The 18,156-nt window shown below is 35.1% G+C and overlaps 1 protein-coding gene across 9 annotated transcripts in view; it reads right to left on the minus strand.

Moving 5' to 3' along the window:
* Positions 1 to 18,156, minus strand: part of Cfap44 (cilia and flagella associated protein 44) — a 110,247-nt gene that overhangs the window by 75,696 nt on the left and 16,395 nt on the right. For all 9 annotated transcript variants that reach the window (XM_087215532.1, XM_087215553.1, XM_087215549.1 and 6 more), the window contains 7 exons: positions 17,413 to 17,527; positions 11,031 to 11,195; positions 8,792 to 8,947; positions 8,404 to 8,451; positions 7,834 to 7,933; positions 7,194 to 7,288; positions 18 to 227 (listed from right to left, as the gene is read on the minus strand). In XM_087215532.1, the coding sequence (XP_087071658.1) occupies positions 18 to 227; positions 7,194 to 7,288; positions 7,834 to 7,933; positions 8,404 to 8,451; positions 8,792 to 8,947; positions 11,031 to 11,195; positions 17,413 to 17,527 (889 nt within the window). The remainder of the gene's footprint in view (positions 1 to 17; positions 228 to 7,193; positions 7,289 to 7,833; positions 7,934 to 8,403; positions 8,452 to 8,791; positions 8,948 to 11,030; positions 11,196 to 17,412; positions 17,528 to 18,156) is intronic.

An 18,156-nucleotide genomic window follows, 5' to 3' on the forward strand; every position in this document is an offset into this window, starting at 1 on the left:
GTAAATCTTTAGCTTACCGCTGTTGCTAGAATTTCTCCATCACGTTCATAAGCTAAAGCAGTGACTTGAGCATTATGGGGCTTGAAAACCTGTTTAAAATAAATATCAGCATCCAAAATTTTCTTCCGTCCTGTAAAAAGTGTGAGCCCTTTTGGATCATAGAGTTCAAGAATTCGAACAACACCATCTTCAAATCCTATGATAATTTGTGCTCCAGAGTAGTTTACCTTGGAATAAAATTAAATGCATAGGACCCAAGTTTAGTTGATTAAGAAATACATGCTACACAACAGATAAATTATTTAGACTTGATTAATTTAACATTGGCTGCTCCTTGACAACACTTTATACAGTGTTGCGGTAACCTCCACTGTATAAAGTGGTAACCTCCACTTTATACAGTATTGTGGTAACCTCCATTAATTTTAAACAGTTCTTTATCACTAATGGCCACAATAGGGGTAAACAATGGCAATTCAAACATTCAGTGAGCAGAGTGTCTACCTACCACATACTGGGGACCTATTACCAGCAATTCAATCATGAACATAAGCAGATCCAGTTTCATGTCTCCCATTATCACACAAAGGAGTTTGAAATAGTAATTAAAGAAAAAAATTATTTTCAAGAAACTCCCAGTTATTGTAAGCTGCAAATACAATGTGGGGTTTTACTCTGAAAATAACTCCTTCTACCTGGCAGGCTAGAGTTTGAAAAGAAATTCAATGTAGCATCTTTGATGCATAGAAATGATATAATCAGAAGCCATTTTGGGAAAAGGTTTATTATTTAAGATTGAGCTACTCTGGGAATCATAAGCTACAGAATAACTATACTTCAGGGTCTCTGGGGTCAATCTACCATAGTGATTGGGTGGAGACAGCCACAAGAGGCAGTTGTGGAGAAGGGGAGGGCTAGTCCCAGATACCCTGAGAAGTTTTAGCAGTGACAAGCTCAGGTTGTAAAGGACATGGTGGTTCCACTCCCTGTGATGAGAAACCAGGCCAGTCATGTAGTTTTCTGAGAAAGCTGTGTCTGAAAGTGCTGATATTAAGTCTAATGAATCCTTGGACCCTCTTGCTGCCTATATCCAGCACAGGGCTCAGTGTTATTTGGATTTTCCGATTAACTTGGACAGTTGCTTGGACAGTTGCTGCATTCTGGGGTGTACAGACAGAGAGACCTCTGGAGCAAGGAAGGCAGCTCATGAGCCAAGGGGACATGAAGCTAGTCAGGGATAGCAGTGACTTGGGACTCGCAGAAGCACATAAATAGTAAGAGCTGTTGGAGTGAATATAGCCTGAAGGTAGACACCACACCATTGACTGACCATGCCCAGAAGAAAAGGCCAGGCAAGAGAGCACTCACATGGCAAAAACTGGGTGTGGAAACAAAACAGACCCTGTGACTCACTATTCCTCACCCACATCTGACAGATCCCAATACCACAGGCTGTGGAAGGAAACCACTCACCAAACACATGGAGAAAATTTTTTGACTCATCTCTTTTTTTTATCTTTGTTTGTTCTGTGGGTTGCTTTTTTTTTTTTTCTTTTTATCCTATCTTTTATTCTTTGTTTTTATATTTTTTCTTATTTAGCTTTTCATCTTTTTCTGTTACTTTTTCCTAATTCTATTAACTTTTATTCTTTAATCAAATTTTTGTCTCACTGTTCTCTCCTCCTTTTCATCTTCCTTTTCATTCTTTTGCAAATTTTACTTATTTCATTTTCTCTTTCCTTTACTCTTCCATTTTTATTACTATTAAACTTCATAAATTTTAGCTATTTAGTTGACTCTATGCTATTATTGCTGAATTTTTTTCCTATTGTTAATAGTGGTATAGTCATTGCTTTTAGTAGATATTTTCTGTATGTCAATATTTAGTTTGTCTTTATCTAGTTATTATTGATGATCTCTTTTCTATTGCTAAGGATGGTGCAGTTATAGCTATTATTAGTTCTTATGGTATGTTAATAACCAATTTGTCTTTGAGTTTATTATTATTGCTCACTTCTTTTCTATTGTTAATGTTGGCATAGTGTTGCTTTTAATTGGTTTTTCCTGTATGCCATTATCTGGTTTGTCTTTGTGTCATCAACATTACTGCATTTTGTTTCCTCCTCTATGTGTGATGATGAGATCAAGCCCCAAGAAGAAGGCTAGACAGTAAAGATACCCTCAAATATTATGCTGACTAGGTTGCAGAAGGGTCTAGACACCATAAACATAAACAAATCCAGGAACACATTACAAGGAGTCAGACTCTTAACTAAAGTTATCTCCACTGTAGTAACAGAGTTTCTCTACCCTAACTGACCTTCAACACACAGTGTTAAAACAATAGAAGCATGAGAAAGTAAGGCAAAAGATGTCCCCAAAAAACTTAACTTCCCAAAGGCTGATCTCACAGATACTGAAGTAGAGGAAGCTATACTCAAAGAACTCAAAAACCAAATTGTCAAAATGTCTGAAAAGATTAAAAAAACAAAAGAAACATATAAGCAAATGCATAAAATATTTAATGAGCTCAAAGAGGATTTAATTAAACAAAGATTTTTCTAATAAAATGTTTGATAATCTTAAAGAAGACAATAATTGAGTTAAGTAAAACAAAATATGAATTACTACTTTGGTGAAGAACTAGAAAGTGTGAAAAGAAAGAAAGTAGAAATAGACAATATGAAAAATTCATTGGAAAGCATGGGTAGCAGATTTGACTGATATGAGGACAAAGTGTCAGAAATAGAAGACAGGGTAGATGTAGTAGATCATAAGTTCAATGATACTTTAAAACTGACAAGACCATGTAAGCTGGATCCAAGCTTCTAGATGACTCAAAAAACAACAACTTCAGAATTTTAGGAATAAACAAAAAATCAGAAGATAACTCAAAAGTTATAAAATTTATCCACTGAAATTATAACAGAAAAATTTCCAAATCTAGGGAAAGAATTCACTACTCAAGTACAAGAGGCATATAGAACCCCAAATAGACATGACCAGAAAAGAACCTCTTCACAACATATCATAATCAAAATTTCAAAAATTCAACAAAAAGAGAAAATACTAAAAGTTGTTAAGAGAAAATCAGCAAGTAAACATAAATGCATGCCCATCAAAATAACTGCAGATTTCTCAGCACAAACTTTAAAGGCCAGGAGAGCATGAAACAAAGTTTTTCAAGCCCTAAAATAAAAAAATTGTCAGCCCAGACTTTTATATGCTGCAAAATTACCCTTCAAAATTTACAAAAAAGTAAAAACTTTTTACAACAAAGAAATCATAAAGAAGTCCAGGACCACTAAACCAGCATTGCAGAAAATACTTAAAGGAATCCTAAACAGAGACAGGAACCCCACCAGCAGCAAAGAGGCATATAGAAGAAAAAATAAAGGAATCAGCATTGGAAAATAATCCAATGATAGTTATTCAATAAACATCTTACAATAATAACGTTCAATGCCAGTGGTTTAACTCGCCAATCAAAAGGCAGATTGAATTTTTTAAAAAGTAACTATATATATATATATATATATATATATATATATATATATAAAGTAACCATATAACAGGAGATACATCTCATCCAAAAGGAAGTTCATAAACTGAAAATGAAGTAACTGAAAATGACACCACAATCAACCAAAGCCTGAAAACATCAGGGGTAGCTATCTTATTTTTAGAGACAGCAATATATAAGCAAAAACTGACTGGAAGAGACAAAGATGGCCATAACATACTGGTAGAGGGAACAATTCAACAGGAAAATATAACAATATAAATAGCTATGTACCTAATGTTGGCATACTCAACTTCATCTAATGAAAACTACTGGACTTAAAAGAAAATATAGCCACCAATACAATCACAGTGGGAGACTTCAATATCCCACTCTTGCAATTAGTTAAATCACACACACACAAAAATCAACAAAGAAATATCAAAGTTAAACCCCACCATTGAACAAATGAGCTTAGCAGATATCTGTGACTGTTTCATCCAAAAACAGAATGCACATTTTTCTCAACAGCACATGGGACTTTTTCCAAAACTGACCATATCTTAGGCCATAAAGCATACTTAAATGAATAGAAAAGAATTGAAATAATTCCCTGCATACTATTCAATCATATCAGAATGACGCTAGAAATCAACAGCAAAAGAAGCCACAGAAATTATGCAAACACATGGAGATCATTGAATAACCAATAGATCACAGAAGAAATCAGGGAATAAAATAAAAATATTCCTAGAATATTCCTGGAAGCGTAACATAGTAAAACCTATGGGACACAACGAAAGCATTTTGTTCTGTTTTGTTTTTTGGGTACCAGGGATTGAACTCAGGACCTTGACCTTTCGAGGCAGATGGTGGAACCACTACCCAAATCCCCAACAAAAGCATTTTTAAAAGTGAAGTTAATAGCTGCAAATGTACACATAAAAAGACTAGAGTAATCCCAAATAACTTAATGATGCACCTCAAGGTCCTAGAAAGACAAGAATAAGCCAAATCTGAAACTAATAGAAGGAATGAAATTACAAAGATCAGATTGGAAATTAATAAAATTGAAACTAAAAAAAAATACAAAAAGTCAATGAATTAAAGAGTTCATTAAAAGGATAGGAAAGGGCTCTAGGGATGGGATGAGAGATAAGAGGGAGGGGAAGGGAAGGAGAAGTAAAAAGGATCAAGACGCTTTATATATTTATGTACCAATTCCTTAATGATGAATGCATTTACTATGTTTTGCAAACATATACTAATAACAAAATTGAGGGGAAAAAAAGAGATGGCTACTATATACCAAGGTCACTTGGCCTGAGGTAGTACAGTAGAAAGAAAGGATGTGGACATATTTTAATATGGGGAGATAAAATGACTCTATTTGGTGATGCCTGGACATAAAGGATGAGGCAGAGGGATCTGTAAGGGATGACTGGTAATGGAATTATTGAGACAGAACACTATAATTAAGGTCTGTGTGGTTTGTTATTGCTATTGTTGTTTTAGAGAAAGAGATGGATAGGTGTGAGCAGAAGATCATGAATTTAGTCTTAAACATATTGCATTTGAGGTCTCCCTGAGATCTCAAAACGGAAATGATACATTGTCTGCAGCTTAAAGGAAAAGCCCGAGCTAGAGATATATAACTAGTAATGTCTGAATGTATTAAATCTACTATCTTGGAGAGTATTCCAGAGAAAGGCAAAAGCCGAGGCATCCTTTAGAGCACAGTGACCATAGCTGTGGCCAACCATTTATGAGAATCTTAGGAGTAAGAAAACTGTATTCCATTTAATTCTGGTTGCATGTTGCCCATTCAACAAACATTTACTGTGTAAGTGTGCCAGTAACTATACATTTGTACTCTAGATGCAAAGAATACAACATGGTTGTCATAATTTTTTTTTAAAAAGTCTAATAGGAAAGGCAGACAATAAAGCAAGTAATTTCAGTGTGTTATGATAAGTGCTATAAGAGAAATGTACACAGCCCTCACAGGAAATCCCACAGAGAAAGGAGGACCTAACTATACTTGAAGGTGGGTTCACAAAGGGCTAAGCAGAGGTGATGTTTGACCTGAGATAAATCATAAAAAATACGTGGAATGTTCCAGAAAAGCAAGGAGGTATGCAAGAAGGGACATTCTGAGCATGATACCCATATGGAGATTACTTGGATATAAATTTTTAAAAGGAAAGATCCTATGAACATCACACAACCATCTCAAGAAATGATTCAATTACATAAGGTATGTTTTAAAGACTTCAAGTAAGAGTAAGTATAAGGAGATTAGGGTAAAGAGTGAGCCAGACCTGCCAATCCAAATGCTCTATCATTCTTAATTATTCTAGCCTCATAATTGTGCTGCCTCTGTTCTCTGACCTCAGTTCTTTTTCTAGCCTTGCTCCCATCATGAAATTCTGCTCCATTTCAATCATACCTATATCTATTTTGTGTCTGGAACAACAGTAAGGATTAAATAGTCCCTCAAATGCCACCAAGGCATTTAAAAGGCATGGCTACAAACTTTTTGACATGCTTACGACGTAGGTGATGTTTAAAGTCCCTCCTTCTTGAATCTGGATAGGGCTTTTGACCATGTGAGCACTTCAGCTGATCAAGGATGGTAGAAGTGATATTTTGACTTCTGAGGATAGGTCATAAAAGCTTCTGCCTTGCTTGTTAGAATACTAGCTCTTAAACTCCTCAGCTGCTATGTTAAATGTATGTGACTTTCCTGAGGCTGCCATGCTGGGATGAAGCCCAGCCCATATGGACAGCCTATTAGGTGAACACTCCTGTGACACTCCCCACTTAGTCTAGCCTTCAAATCATCCAACCCAGAAGTGCCATGACCAAGCAGTGACCAAGCAACCTCCAAATTATTCCAGGCCCAATTCAAGTCATCCTTCCTGAGGCCCTGATACTCTGAACCAAAGACATCCATCCCTGCTGACACCTGCTTGAATTTCCTACCCAAAAAGTGAGCAAAATACAAAAAAAAAATTTTTTTCTGGAATTGGGGATCAAACTCAGGACCTTGCACTTGCTAGGCAGGCACTGGTGCCACTGAGCTAAACTGCCATCCCAAGCAAAATAAAATGAACTGTTGTTTTATGACACTGTGCTTTGGGATAGTTTATTACAGAGTAGATAACTGGAACAACTCCCCACCCCTGCCTCATTTTTTTCATAACTATTTTTATTATCAAATAGAACATATTTTATTTATAATTTGGTTTATTTTCTGTCTCTGCCTCTATCTTACTAAAGTATAAGATCCACAAAGACAAGTAGTTTTGTCTTTTTGTTTATTGCCTTAGTTCCAAAATTTAGAAGAAAGCCCAGCATATTGTAATCAAAGTGCAAATAATAATAGGATGAATGAAATTAGAGACCGATAGAGCATAGACACACAAAGTTCTGTTACGTAATTACTTTGCAACATGAAACTATTACTAATCTGCAGTTGGCATAAAAATAGAATTTTCATTAAAAACAGGACCAAACCCATAATAAGGTTATTATATGATTTTTATTACATTCAGAATGAAATAAGCTAACTGAAATTTTTTATTCTCTAAAATACTGAGTCAAAAAATCTATATTTTCACAAAATAGCACTAATATGCTATATCTACCAATAGATCCTGGTAGAAGTTCATTATAACAACAAACTTACTATTCTGGGGACCCAAGTGAGGGCAGTACCACCTTGTTTGAATTTCATCTGAACCAAAGGAGTTTTGCTAGCAAAATCATAGATTCGAACAGAGCCTATAAAAAGACAATTTTAAAAGAAACAAATTATATACGTAATATCTCTTGAAATAATATTGGCTCACTTCTTACATATTATTACAAGAAATTTCATAAATAATTAAATTGATAATCCAACAGCCTTTCATTAGTCAAAACTTTCCATGTATGTCTTCAAACAGGTAATTTACAAATATGAGTAATAAAGAAGACAAATGATGATTGGTAAATCACCTTCACCTTGCCCAGCCCACATAGATTTGCTGGAAATCATGAAGGAGGAAAGGCAATTGAAAGAATAGGAAGAACATAAATGTGGATGGTATCAAGATGAAGAGCATTTTCATGGACAACTTATAGATTATATCCTTATTTTAATTTCTCACAATAACCATGGATGCTGGATTTTGTGCCCTGTCCACTGTACAATTCACCTCATTTGCTTTAAGGGACTTCCCTTTTGGAAAAATTCTCAAATGCTTTTAATCAAACACATTTAAAAATTATATTGGAAATAAGATAAAACAAGGCCAAATATATTTTCATCAAGAGCTCCCACTTACAGTCCAAGGCAGTAGTGGCCATAAGATAAGTGACAGGAGAAACAGCTAGGGCTTCAATAGCTCCACAATGGAAGGAGAAGAGGCATTCTGGATCCTGGGTCTGAGGACAGACAAACTGTATCATATCTCAAAGACAGGGTAACATAGAATTAAGGTCAAGTTTAAGAACTGCACCTAGAACCTGACACATGTGTGATTTTATTTGAACAGAAGTAAGAAATAGAACAGGTTAGAAAGAGCACCGAACTTTGGAATTAGGAGTCCTGCCTTTGCACTTAATTAATTACTGTAGTTTTGCACAAGTCACTTAAATGCCAATTTGCATTGCTTCATTTGTAATATGAGATGATGCATGCCTACTAAATGGGATAGCTGTGAGGATCACATGAGATAGTATAAATAAAAATTCTATATGTTTGTGAAAAGTGCATTGGTTGTACAATGAGATAGATCCCTTTTAAATCTGATGTTAACAATGACCTAATATGGTGAAAGATAAAGTATCTTCAAAGAATGGCAAAATTTTTTACTATGTAAAGTAGAGGAAAATGAAAAAAAGAGGCAACTTACAATATTTGAAAAACTAAGGTCAAGTTTCCAAATGGCTCCACTGGCATCCTAAAAATAAAAAACAGCTAATAATATTTTATTTTATCATTTTGAACTTTCATCAAATAAAATATTTTTCTTCCTGCAATTTAAAGCAAGCACAAACAATAATATCAAAATCATACATATTTTAAAAGTATGATTGATATTTGGTAATTTCTATTTATCTTAGAATATAATCAAACAATAAGCAAATCTTTAGTCAAATGGGCTTCCAGTCAAACACATTTATAATACTTACAGTCCAATAGACTTCTAGTCCAGATAACTGTTTATCATTATTATCATTATTATTTAAATTTTATGTCCAGGTAACTTTAAAGAGCCAAGAGAGAAGAATTTAACTTACCTGAGCCAACCAAAAGTTATTTCCAATTTCATTCATTTTTATCATAGAGAAGAGATTGACATTCTTGCCTACTTGAAGTTCATTAATGGGTTCAATCTCCAATAATCCAGTTTCATCTATAATATCAGCAGTGTCTATTGTCTCAAAGTCCCATATCTTGTAAAATTAATAAGAAAATACTTCAATCAATCAGTGGTTTCTTTTGTTTTCTAAGATAGAAAACGCTCTGCTTTTTCAAAAGTCATTTCTTCTTGTTTCATAAACATTAACAGTGAGTAGAAATAGCTATAACACCAGCCAAAACCCAAACCCTGGTATTTTACTCTGAACTGAAGTATAAGGAATTATTTGTAGTTTTCTTTGTAGAGATCAATAGCAAAGTAATGGCTTGCCTAAAATAAGCTCTATTTCAAGATTTCTAATAGTTCTTTCTTCATATAATGTACCCATAAGGAGTAAATGATTTAGTGCAACAAGATATGATAATGAGACTTGTTACCCACTGGAAGGGGAAATATACCTTCTTGCTTAATGATTCAAGCATTACCTCAATTATAATCAGAGCAAATAGATGTAGTTGATGACTCCATTAGAAAATGTTTCTCTTCCTTAGTGTCAATTTATATTCTGCTATCTCAGTAAAGGAGCTCTGTTCCTTAGAGGAAGGGTCCAGACACTCTGGGAAGAATGAGGGAGCGGTTTCACCTCCCATGGCAGACTCAGAAGGACTTCTATGACATGCCAAAGCCCACTCTAGGCAGATCTGCTGACATATCTGCCACATTATCCTAGACTGACTGACTCGGACTTTGGGAAAGCATATGCTGGGAGATTGTTGTTGCCCCATGGATAAGCCTGGTGGGGTGAAAAGGGTCAGTTCCTAGGAGGAGACAAATCCCCAGGATTGGGGATAGGTTTTTCCTAAAGGGCAAAAGGTAGAAATTTACAACTTGAAGGGCTAAAGAGGTGAGTTTAGCCTTTGAAAAGGGAAGTAAGTTTAGAAATTAATGTTGTCCATGAAGGGATCCTCTATGAAATGTTTCACTTCTTTTCTCTTGAGGTTTTTCTCCCATTTGGTATGTGGATGTTTTGGGATGACCTATCTTGGAAGGATTAGTGAACATTTTTATGGCAAAATAAAGGACATGAAAGATCCTCAGAGTAATGTGTGAGATCTAACATGATCAAACATAATACTATAAATGGAAAAACGTACACTTGCGTTCAAAAATCTTGTGGTAAGAAGACCCATGGAGGATAATTTGGCTTAAGCAATGTATTAGGTACAGTAAACTCAGAAAATGTCAACTGGGTGACCAGACTTTTTTTTTTTTGGCACTGGGGATTGAACTCTGGACCTTGCGCTTGAGAGGCAGGTGGCAGAACCACTGAGCTAAATCCCTGGCCCCAGGCTATTTTTTTGTAATGCAATCTTATTTCTAAACACAATTAAAGTATGTCAATAAACTACTACCACTTTCTTTTGAAAGGTCCCAAAAAGAATATGTACTAAGTAGATGACAAAGCAAGTCAGTTTGGTGAGCAACAGTGTGGTATATATTCACAGAAGATGCCACACAAAATATGATAGAATAGCAACCAATAGAACTTAAATGTGGGGCAATATTGCAGCTTAGTGTAGGCCAGTGGGGGAGAACTTATAGCATGTGTGCTACATGTTTATTATCATTGAAAGCTCTAAAAGGTTCACCATCACTGGTCTAGGCTTTAATCAGTGCAGTCCACAAGTAAAAGTATTTCAGTTCCTTAGTGTAAGAAGCAAGGAGAGGGTAGCATCCACAAGAAAACCCTATCAGCTCAACTTTGAGTGTGTTTCCAATTGGTATCCCTAGTAAAAGATAACATGTACTCAAACATCTGTCCATAGAAAGTGACTGATTCATAGCAGAAATCTTGGAAAACCATGTGTGCCCACAGTTTACACTATGCTAACATGGACTTTCATTTCCTGAAGCTATTATTTCAACAAATGGATCAAAAGAACAAGAGGTGCTCTCAGAAAGTTTCAGTGCTAAGATGCGGTAAACTAATTTCAATAAGAAAGCAAATATTTACCAGATGAGAAGCATTATTCAAAATGAGTTGGTCTTAGGAGTACATGACCTTTATCCTTCTTCATGAAGTAATCTTTATATGAAATTAAAACCTGACAAAGCAACTTGGATGATCTGTAAGTCTTAGATATGGGTACTACTCCTTACATATCAAGAAAACTTACCCTAACACAGCCATCTGACCCAGCAGTGATAACCTCACCCTCATCCAGCATTATCTGGTTGATGGGACCGTTGTGACAGGACTTCATGCCACTTCGGCATAGCTCCACTTTGATGAGGCTGCCTTCCCAAAGCAGCAAGTTGCCCCATTCTGACCCTGAAAGCACCTGCCAGTGTGCAAAAGAAAGAAATGTTCATAAAACAGAAAACATGCATGTATTTATGCCTCAAATAGTAGGTATGAGTTATATGTAAGGGTTTTTTTCTTGATTATCAAAGTCAAAAGTTTGAATATGAAAAAAAAGAAAATATAGAAATAAAAACCCCCTATCCCAGATAACCACTAATCACATTTTTACGTATTTCCTAGCATCACACATTGTTTTAGAAGACTGTAAACAGGCTATATGTTACTGGAAATTTGTCATGTACATAGCATATTTTGTTGTATATCTCTTAAGGACATAATCTAGGAATGGAAAAATGAAAGACATGTTTAAAGTCCTTGCTAAATTAGATTCTACTTAAGTAATATTATAAAATTTTACAAGAGGTTAGATAAGTTGTTGGGCCATTACTGAATTGAGTAGAGCACAGCGTTAACAGTACAATATAAGGAACCACCTCAAGTTACTCTACTGAATCTAATTTCTCAAAGTGCATACTTCCAAAGATCAGTTTTTACAATGTTTACAAACATTGCAGGAATAATATTTGAGTATGGGCTCTGCACCAAGCACTGCTTGTGTACCTTACACTGTACATGTTATTTAATACTAAAAATCATATAAGCTAGGTAAATGGTTCAGCAATACCATATAAAGTTGTGTGTGTAGGTTACTTTATTTTCCTCAGAAGAAACAGCCTTTTCTCATGCCCATAAACATATGAGCCAATGGTAATCTGATCATTATTATCCCCATTTCATAGAGGAGAAAACAGAAGCACAAAACAGTTAAACAACTTGTCCCAAATTACCCAGAGCAATCAGGATCTGGTCCAAGCACTGTGGGTCAAAAGCTTTTGTGCCGACTACCCCTTTCAGAAGGCAGACGCAGACAGAGGTCAACAGCCAAACAAGTGTATTTTCTCTCAGACCCCTGAGAAGCTTTAGTACTGAAGTATTTGCTAGGAATTACCAAGAGAAATTTGTAGATACAAAGGACTTTGACTACTAGGAAGGTCGTATTTTCAGAGCTTCTGTGCACACTGATGTTCCATACAACACGCTTAAGAAAAAATGGCCTAATATCTAACTGCCTGTGGCAGGGTCCTGCAATTCCATTTTCTTTTCACCTGATGGAAAGGCAACTTTACTCAAGCCTTTTCACCTCTTGGTCTACATACCTGCCTATTTTACCCATGATTAAGCCTTAGCTCACTTGTAGTACATTCTTTAGGCTTGTTTTCTCCTTTTGTAAACAGTATGTATTTTTGATTGGCACACAGTAATTATACATATTGTACACAGTAATTGTACATATTTATAACAATTTGATATATGCATACATGTGTACTGATGAATTCAGGGTAATTAGCATTTTCTTCTCCTTAAACATTTGTCATTTTTTTATGTTGGGAAGCTTTGAATGCCTTTGTTCTAATTCTTTATAAAATAAATAACAAACTCTTGTGAACTATAGTCCTCCTAATGTGCTGTAAAACATTAGAAGTTATTCTTCCTACATAATTGTGTTTTAGTTATCCAGCCTCACTCTGCTTTCTCTTCCCATACCTCTTCTTATGCTCTAGTGGCAACTATTTCATCTCTGCCTTTGTGAAATCAACGGTTTGGTGATTAATGCCACTAACATTGACCAAAACCTATAAAGCATTACTTTCTGAAATGTCAACTCTTATCCTTTTGGTCCTGAGAAATTGAGACTCTCATCACCTCTTTTTAAAATGACAGTAGCAAAATATTCTAAACACCCCAATTACAATGAGTGAAATTGAAAACGTAATTAAAAATTTACCAACAAAGAAAAGCCCAGGTCATGATGGCTTCACTGATGAATTCTACAAGACATTTAGAGAAGAACTATTGCCACTACTCTTTAAACTCTTCAGTGAAATTGAAAGGGAAGTAATACTTCCAAATTCATTCCTGGAAGCAAGTGTTACTTCAATTCCAAAAGCAGAGAAAGACCCAACCAAAAAAGAGACTACAGGCCAATCTCCCTAATGAACATAGATGCAAAAATCCTCAATAAGATACTGGCAAACACAATACAGAGGGTCATCAAGAAGATCATACACCCTGACCAAGTTGGATTTATCCCAGGGATGCAAGGATGGTTCAACATCCGTAAGTCAATAAATGTAATACACTATATTAACAGAGCCAAGGACAAAAACCATATGATCATCTCAGTAGATGCAGAAAAAGCATTTGACAAAATCCAACACCCATTCATGATAAAAACCTTACAGAAAATTGGAATAGATGGTCTTTAACTCAACCTGATAAAGGCTATCTATGAAAAACCAACAGCCAACATCATACTAAATGGTCAAAAACTGAAAATCTTCATGCTAAAATCAGGAACAAAACAAGGATGTCTACTATCACCACTCCTGTTCAATATACTTCTGGAAACAGCCACAGTAATTAGAAAAGAGAAAGAAATAAAAGGAATAAAGATAGCAAAGGAAGAAGTTAAACTATCATTATTTGCTAATGACATGATACTTTACATAGAAGACCCAAACAACTCTGCCAAAAGACTTCTAGACTTAATTAACAGATTCAATAGAGTAGCTGGATACAAGGTCAACACTCATAGATAAATAGCCTTCTTGTACACAAACAACAGACTCACTGAGAGAGAAATTTGGGAAACAATTCTTTTCACAATAGCATCCCAAAAAAATGAAATATCTAGGAGTCAATCTAACAAAGGAAGCAAAAGACCTCTACATTGAAAACTACAGCACTCTGCAAAATGAGATCGAAGAGGACATAAAAAAATGGAAAGACATCCCTTGTTCCTGGGTAGGAAGAACTAATATAGTGAAAATGGCCATACTTCCAAAATTCCTATATAGATTTAATGCAATGCGGATTGAAATTCCAACAATATATTTCACAGAACTAGAGAAAACAATCCAAAAATTCATTTGGAACCAGAAGAGACCTAGAAAGCAAAAGCGATTCTAGGCAACAGAGATATGGCATGACATGAGACATGAAACTGTACTACAAAGCTACTGTGATAAAAACAGCATGGTACTGGCAAAGAAATAGACCCAAGGATCACTGGAATAGATTAGAAGATGCAGAAACAACTCCATACATACTCAGCCACCTCATCTTTGACAAAGGAGCCAACCACCCTCACTGGAGGAAAGATAGCCTATTTAATAAATGGTGTTGTAAAAACTGGATTTCAACCTGCCATAACTAAGATCACTAACATGCACTAAACTGAGATCAAAGTGGATTAAAGATCTGAATATTAAGTCAGAAACACTAAACTTGGTGGAAGATAAATTAGGTAGAACTCTTGAAGACATTGGTATAGGAAAAAACTTTATGAACAAAATCTCAGTAGCACAGGAACTAGCACAAAGAATCAACATCTGGGATCTCATCTTATTAAAAAGCTTCTGCACTGCAAGAAAAACCACCAACTGAGCTAAGAGACAACCTACAATCTGGGAAAAAATTTTTATCAGCTGTTCCTCAGACAAAGGGCTACTATCTAGAATATACAAAGAACTGAAAAAAATCAGACCCCCCAAATATAAAGATCCAATTCAAAAATGGGCATCTGAAATGAACACATTTCTCAAAGAAGTAAAAGCAACAAATAAACATATAAAAATATTCAACATCACTTGTCATTCAAGAGATGCAGATAAAAACAACATTGAGACCCCACCTCACTCCAGAAAGAATGGCTACTATCAAGAAATCAACCAATAACAAATGCTGACGGAGTTGTGGGGAGAAAGAAACTCTTCTCCATTGTTGGTGGGAGTGCAGAATGGTGCAACCACTGTGGAAATCAATGTAGAGATACCTCAAAAAACTAGGAGTAGAAGTCCCATTTGACCCAGCTATTCCTCTACTGGGTATCTTCCCAAAAGAATTAAAAGCATCATACCACAGCAATATATGCGCACCCATATTTATAGAGGCACAGTTTGTAATAGCTAAAGCTTGGAAACAGCCCAAGTGCCCACCAACTGGAGACTGGATAAAGAAGATGTGGGTTGTTTTTTTTTTATAAAATGGAGTACTACTCAGCCATAAAAAAAGAGAAACTAGAGACATTTATAGCTAAATGGATGCACATTGAGGCCATACTCTTAAGTGAAATAAACAGGACATGCATGTGTAAATACTGAACAGTTTCCCTGGTATGAGAAATTAAAAGTGTAAATAAGGATCAAAATGTATAATTGATAATGTGAAATAGGAAGAAAAGGTTTAAAGGGGTAGGGTAAGTGGGAGGGGTAGGGGAAAAGGAAGGAAGGGGAAAAAAAGAATATTAGAAAAGGATAAATGTAAACAAAGTCCTTGTAAATAGGGAGGGGTGGAGGGTTTGAAGGGAGGACAGGGGAATGGGGGAAAAATAAGAACCAAGATACATCATGTAAAGATACAAGTTCCCAATGATGAATGTAACTGTAGTGTATACCTAAAATGTACCAATAAACTTAATGAAAAAAATTAAAAATAAATGATGGTAGCAGCTTCCTTCCTAGCTCGTCTCCTTGACTCTACATTCCCCTTCCTCTAATCCACATTTTATGATCAAATTTACATGCTACATTTTAATTTGTAAAACTAATCTTCCAAAGAATATTAATTTTGTCTAGCTGTTAAACTCCTCATACACTAGAACTTAGTCATACTTCCAAAGTATTCACTCTTCCTCAACATGAATGTCTTATTCTAATTTGCCCTCTAAATATCTGGTATTTATTCCTAACCCTAAACACCCTAAACATTTCCTTTTGTGAGTCTACCATTTAACATGGATTTCTTCTCCGCTACATTTATGTGAACCTTGCATGTATTTCATTCCATATTTTTTAAAGGCTGTATTGATCTTTATTTTAGCTTAAGTTTTAGAATATTCAGAATTTGAAGCTAGACTGATTTAAGCTCATCTTATAGATTTGAATATACAGTTTAACAAACAACCAAGACTTTTTTCTCCTTTCATACAGCACACTTTCCAACTGAGACTATTCCATTAGGTAGATGACTAAACTATGTAGTTTCTTAAACTTGGACTAATATTTGTATGCTGGGCATTTACTTATATCAGAGATAATCGCAAGTAATACTGTATAACCTGTTCTGCATGTAATAGTGTTTAACTCATTCTAATAGAAAACCAGATAAAATATTAAAGGATAACTAATTCTAAGTAACTACCATTTCAGGCAATAAGCCCATAAGTTTTGTCAGAGAAGAAAGGAAATAATCTAACAAAGTTAAAGAATAAACTAACAGATTGAATTCCAGTGCTGCAGATGCCACTGTGAACTTGCCTGATCTTCCTGAATAACACCTGACAGTTAAAAACAAAAGCCATAAGACTGTATATAACCTTTGGTCCCATTAAATCCACTTGGAGCATCATGGCAAATCAAAAACAGAGGAAAGATAAGAAATATAAACATTGCCTATGACATTCTGGAAAAGGGAAGACTATGGAGACAGTAAAAAGATCAGTGGTATTGCCAAGGACTAAGAGGGAGAGAAGGATGATTAGACTGAGCACAGGGAATTTGGGGGGCAGTGAAACTACTCTATGTGATGGTATAAAAATAGACAACACCTGTCATTGTACATGTGTCCCAACCCAGAAAATCCATAATACGAAGAATGAACACTAATGTAATCTATGGTCTTTAAGCACTGATGTGTCAACATGGAGTTATCAATTGTAACAAATGCATTGTTCTGGGGGGCGATGCTGATAATGCACATGTGGAGGCAGGGGTATATGAGAATCCTCTGTACCTTCCTCTCATTTTGCTGTGAATCTAAAACTGCTTTAAAAATAAAACCCATTAGAATGCTTAAGAAAAAACATACAAACATTGTAATTCCATGACATAACTAAAAGTTATAAGGCTGCCACTATGTTAACATATGAAAATGCTTATACACTTCGCATGGATATATAATATTTAGCAAAAAGAAAATGGTATGTATGGGTGGATTATGACAACTTCAGTGAAATATTTAGTTATAATTGACAATCTAAGGAAGTATAAAATTAAGTGTTCATTACAATTATAATATTTGTTACTACAATTGGCAGAGCTTTTTAGAACATATGATGTGTTTTCACACATGTATGCTTTCATATATGTACTTGAAAACACAATCGATTATAGTAGAACCATGGCTGTACTTGCCTTCCCATCTGGGAGTTCCACATAGCCTTCTATATCAGTAGTGGCTGTTTTGCCAAATCGACCTAGTGATCCCTGCAGCTTGAGGCCAGTGAATGTAAAAGCCATTTCCCAGAATCTAAAAACAAACAAGAAACAGATAAAATGTACTTCAAATAAGTTATTTTTATTTTACTAAATATTTATGTACCTCCTAATCATATACTACTTCATTCATTTGTCTAACTTATATGTGGTATCTACTACCCACCCATCAGGCGAAGCTCTAGCAAATATAAAGTCAGCAACTAAATACTCAAAAATTTGTCTGGCTTCATGAATCTAATATTTTGAGTTGTGCTGTTTGATGTAATAGCCACCAGTCACAAGTGACTATTTGAATTTAGAGTTAAAGTAATTAACATAGATAAAATTAAGAGTTCAGTGTTTCAGTCAATTTAGCCAATTTCAAATAGCAATAACTATATGTAGTTGGTAGCTCCTATATGAGACAGAACAGAATATTTCCAGTCTGGCAGAAAGTATTTTTGAACAGTATTGTTTTAGAGGATATGGAGGTTTTCCAAAAAATTCTAATGTACTAGCTATGTGACACTGAGTGCTTTTCTCAATCACACTGTGCCTTCATTTTCTCATCTATAATATGAAAATGTTAGTAACATTTCCTTCATAAAATTCTTGAAAAACTTCATGCCTAGCAGTCAATAAATGTTAGCTAAAATTAATCTTTTCTTTAAAATAGCTTAA

Source organism: Heterocephalus glaber, unplaced genomic scaffold, assembly GCF_053883595.1.
Source record: "Heterocephalus glaber isolate CG9 unplaced genomic scaffold, H.glaber_assembly_v1.0 deba00000122, whole genome shotgun sequence".
Taxonomy (NCBI): Eukaryota; Metazoa; Chordata; class Mammalia; order Rodentia; family Bathyergidae; genus Heterocephalus; species Heterocephalus glaber.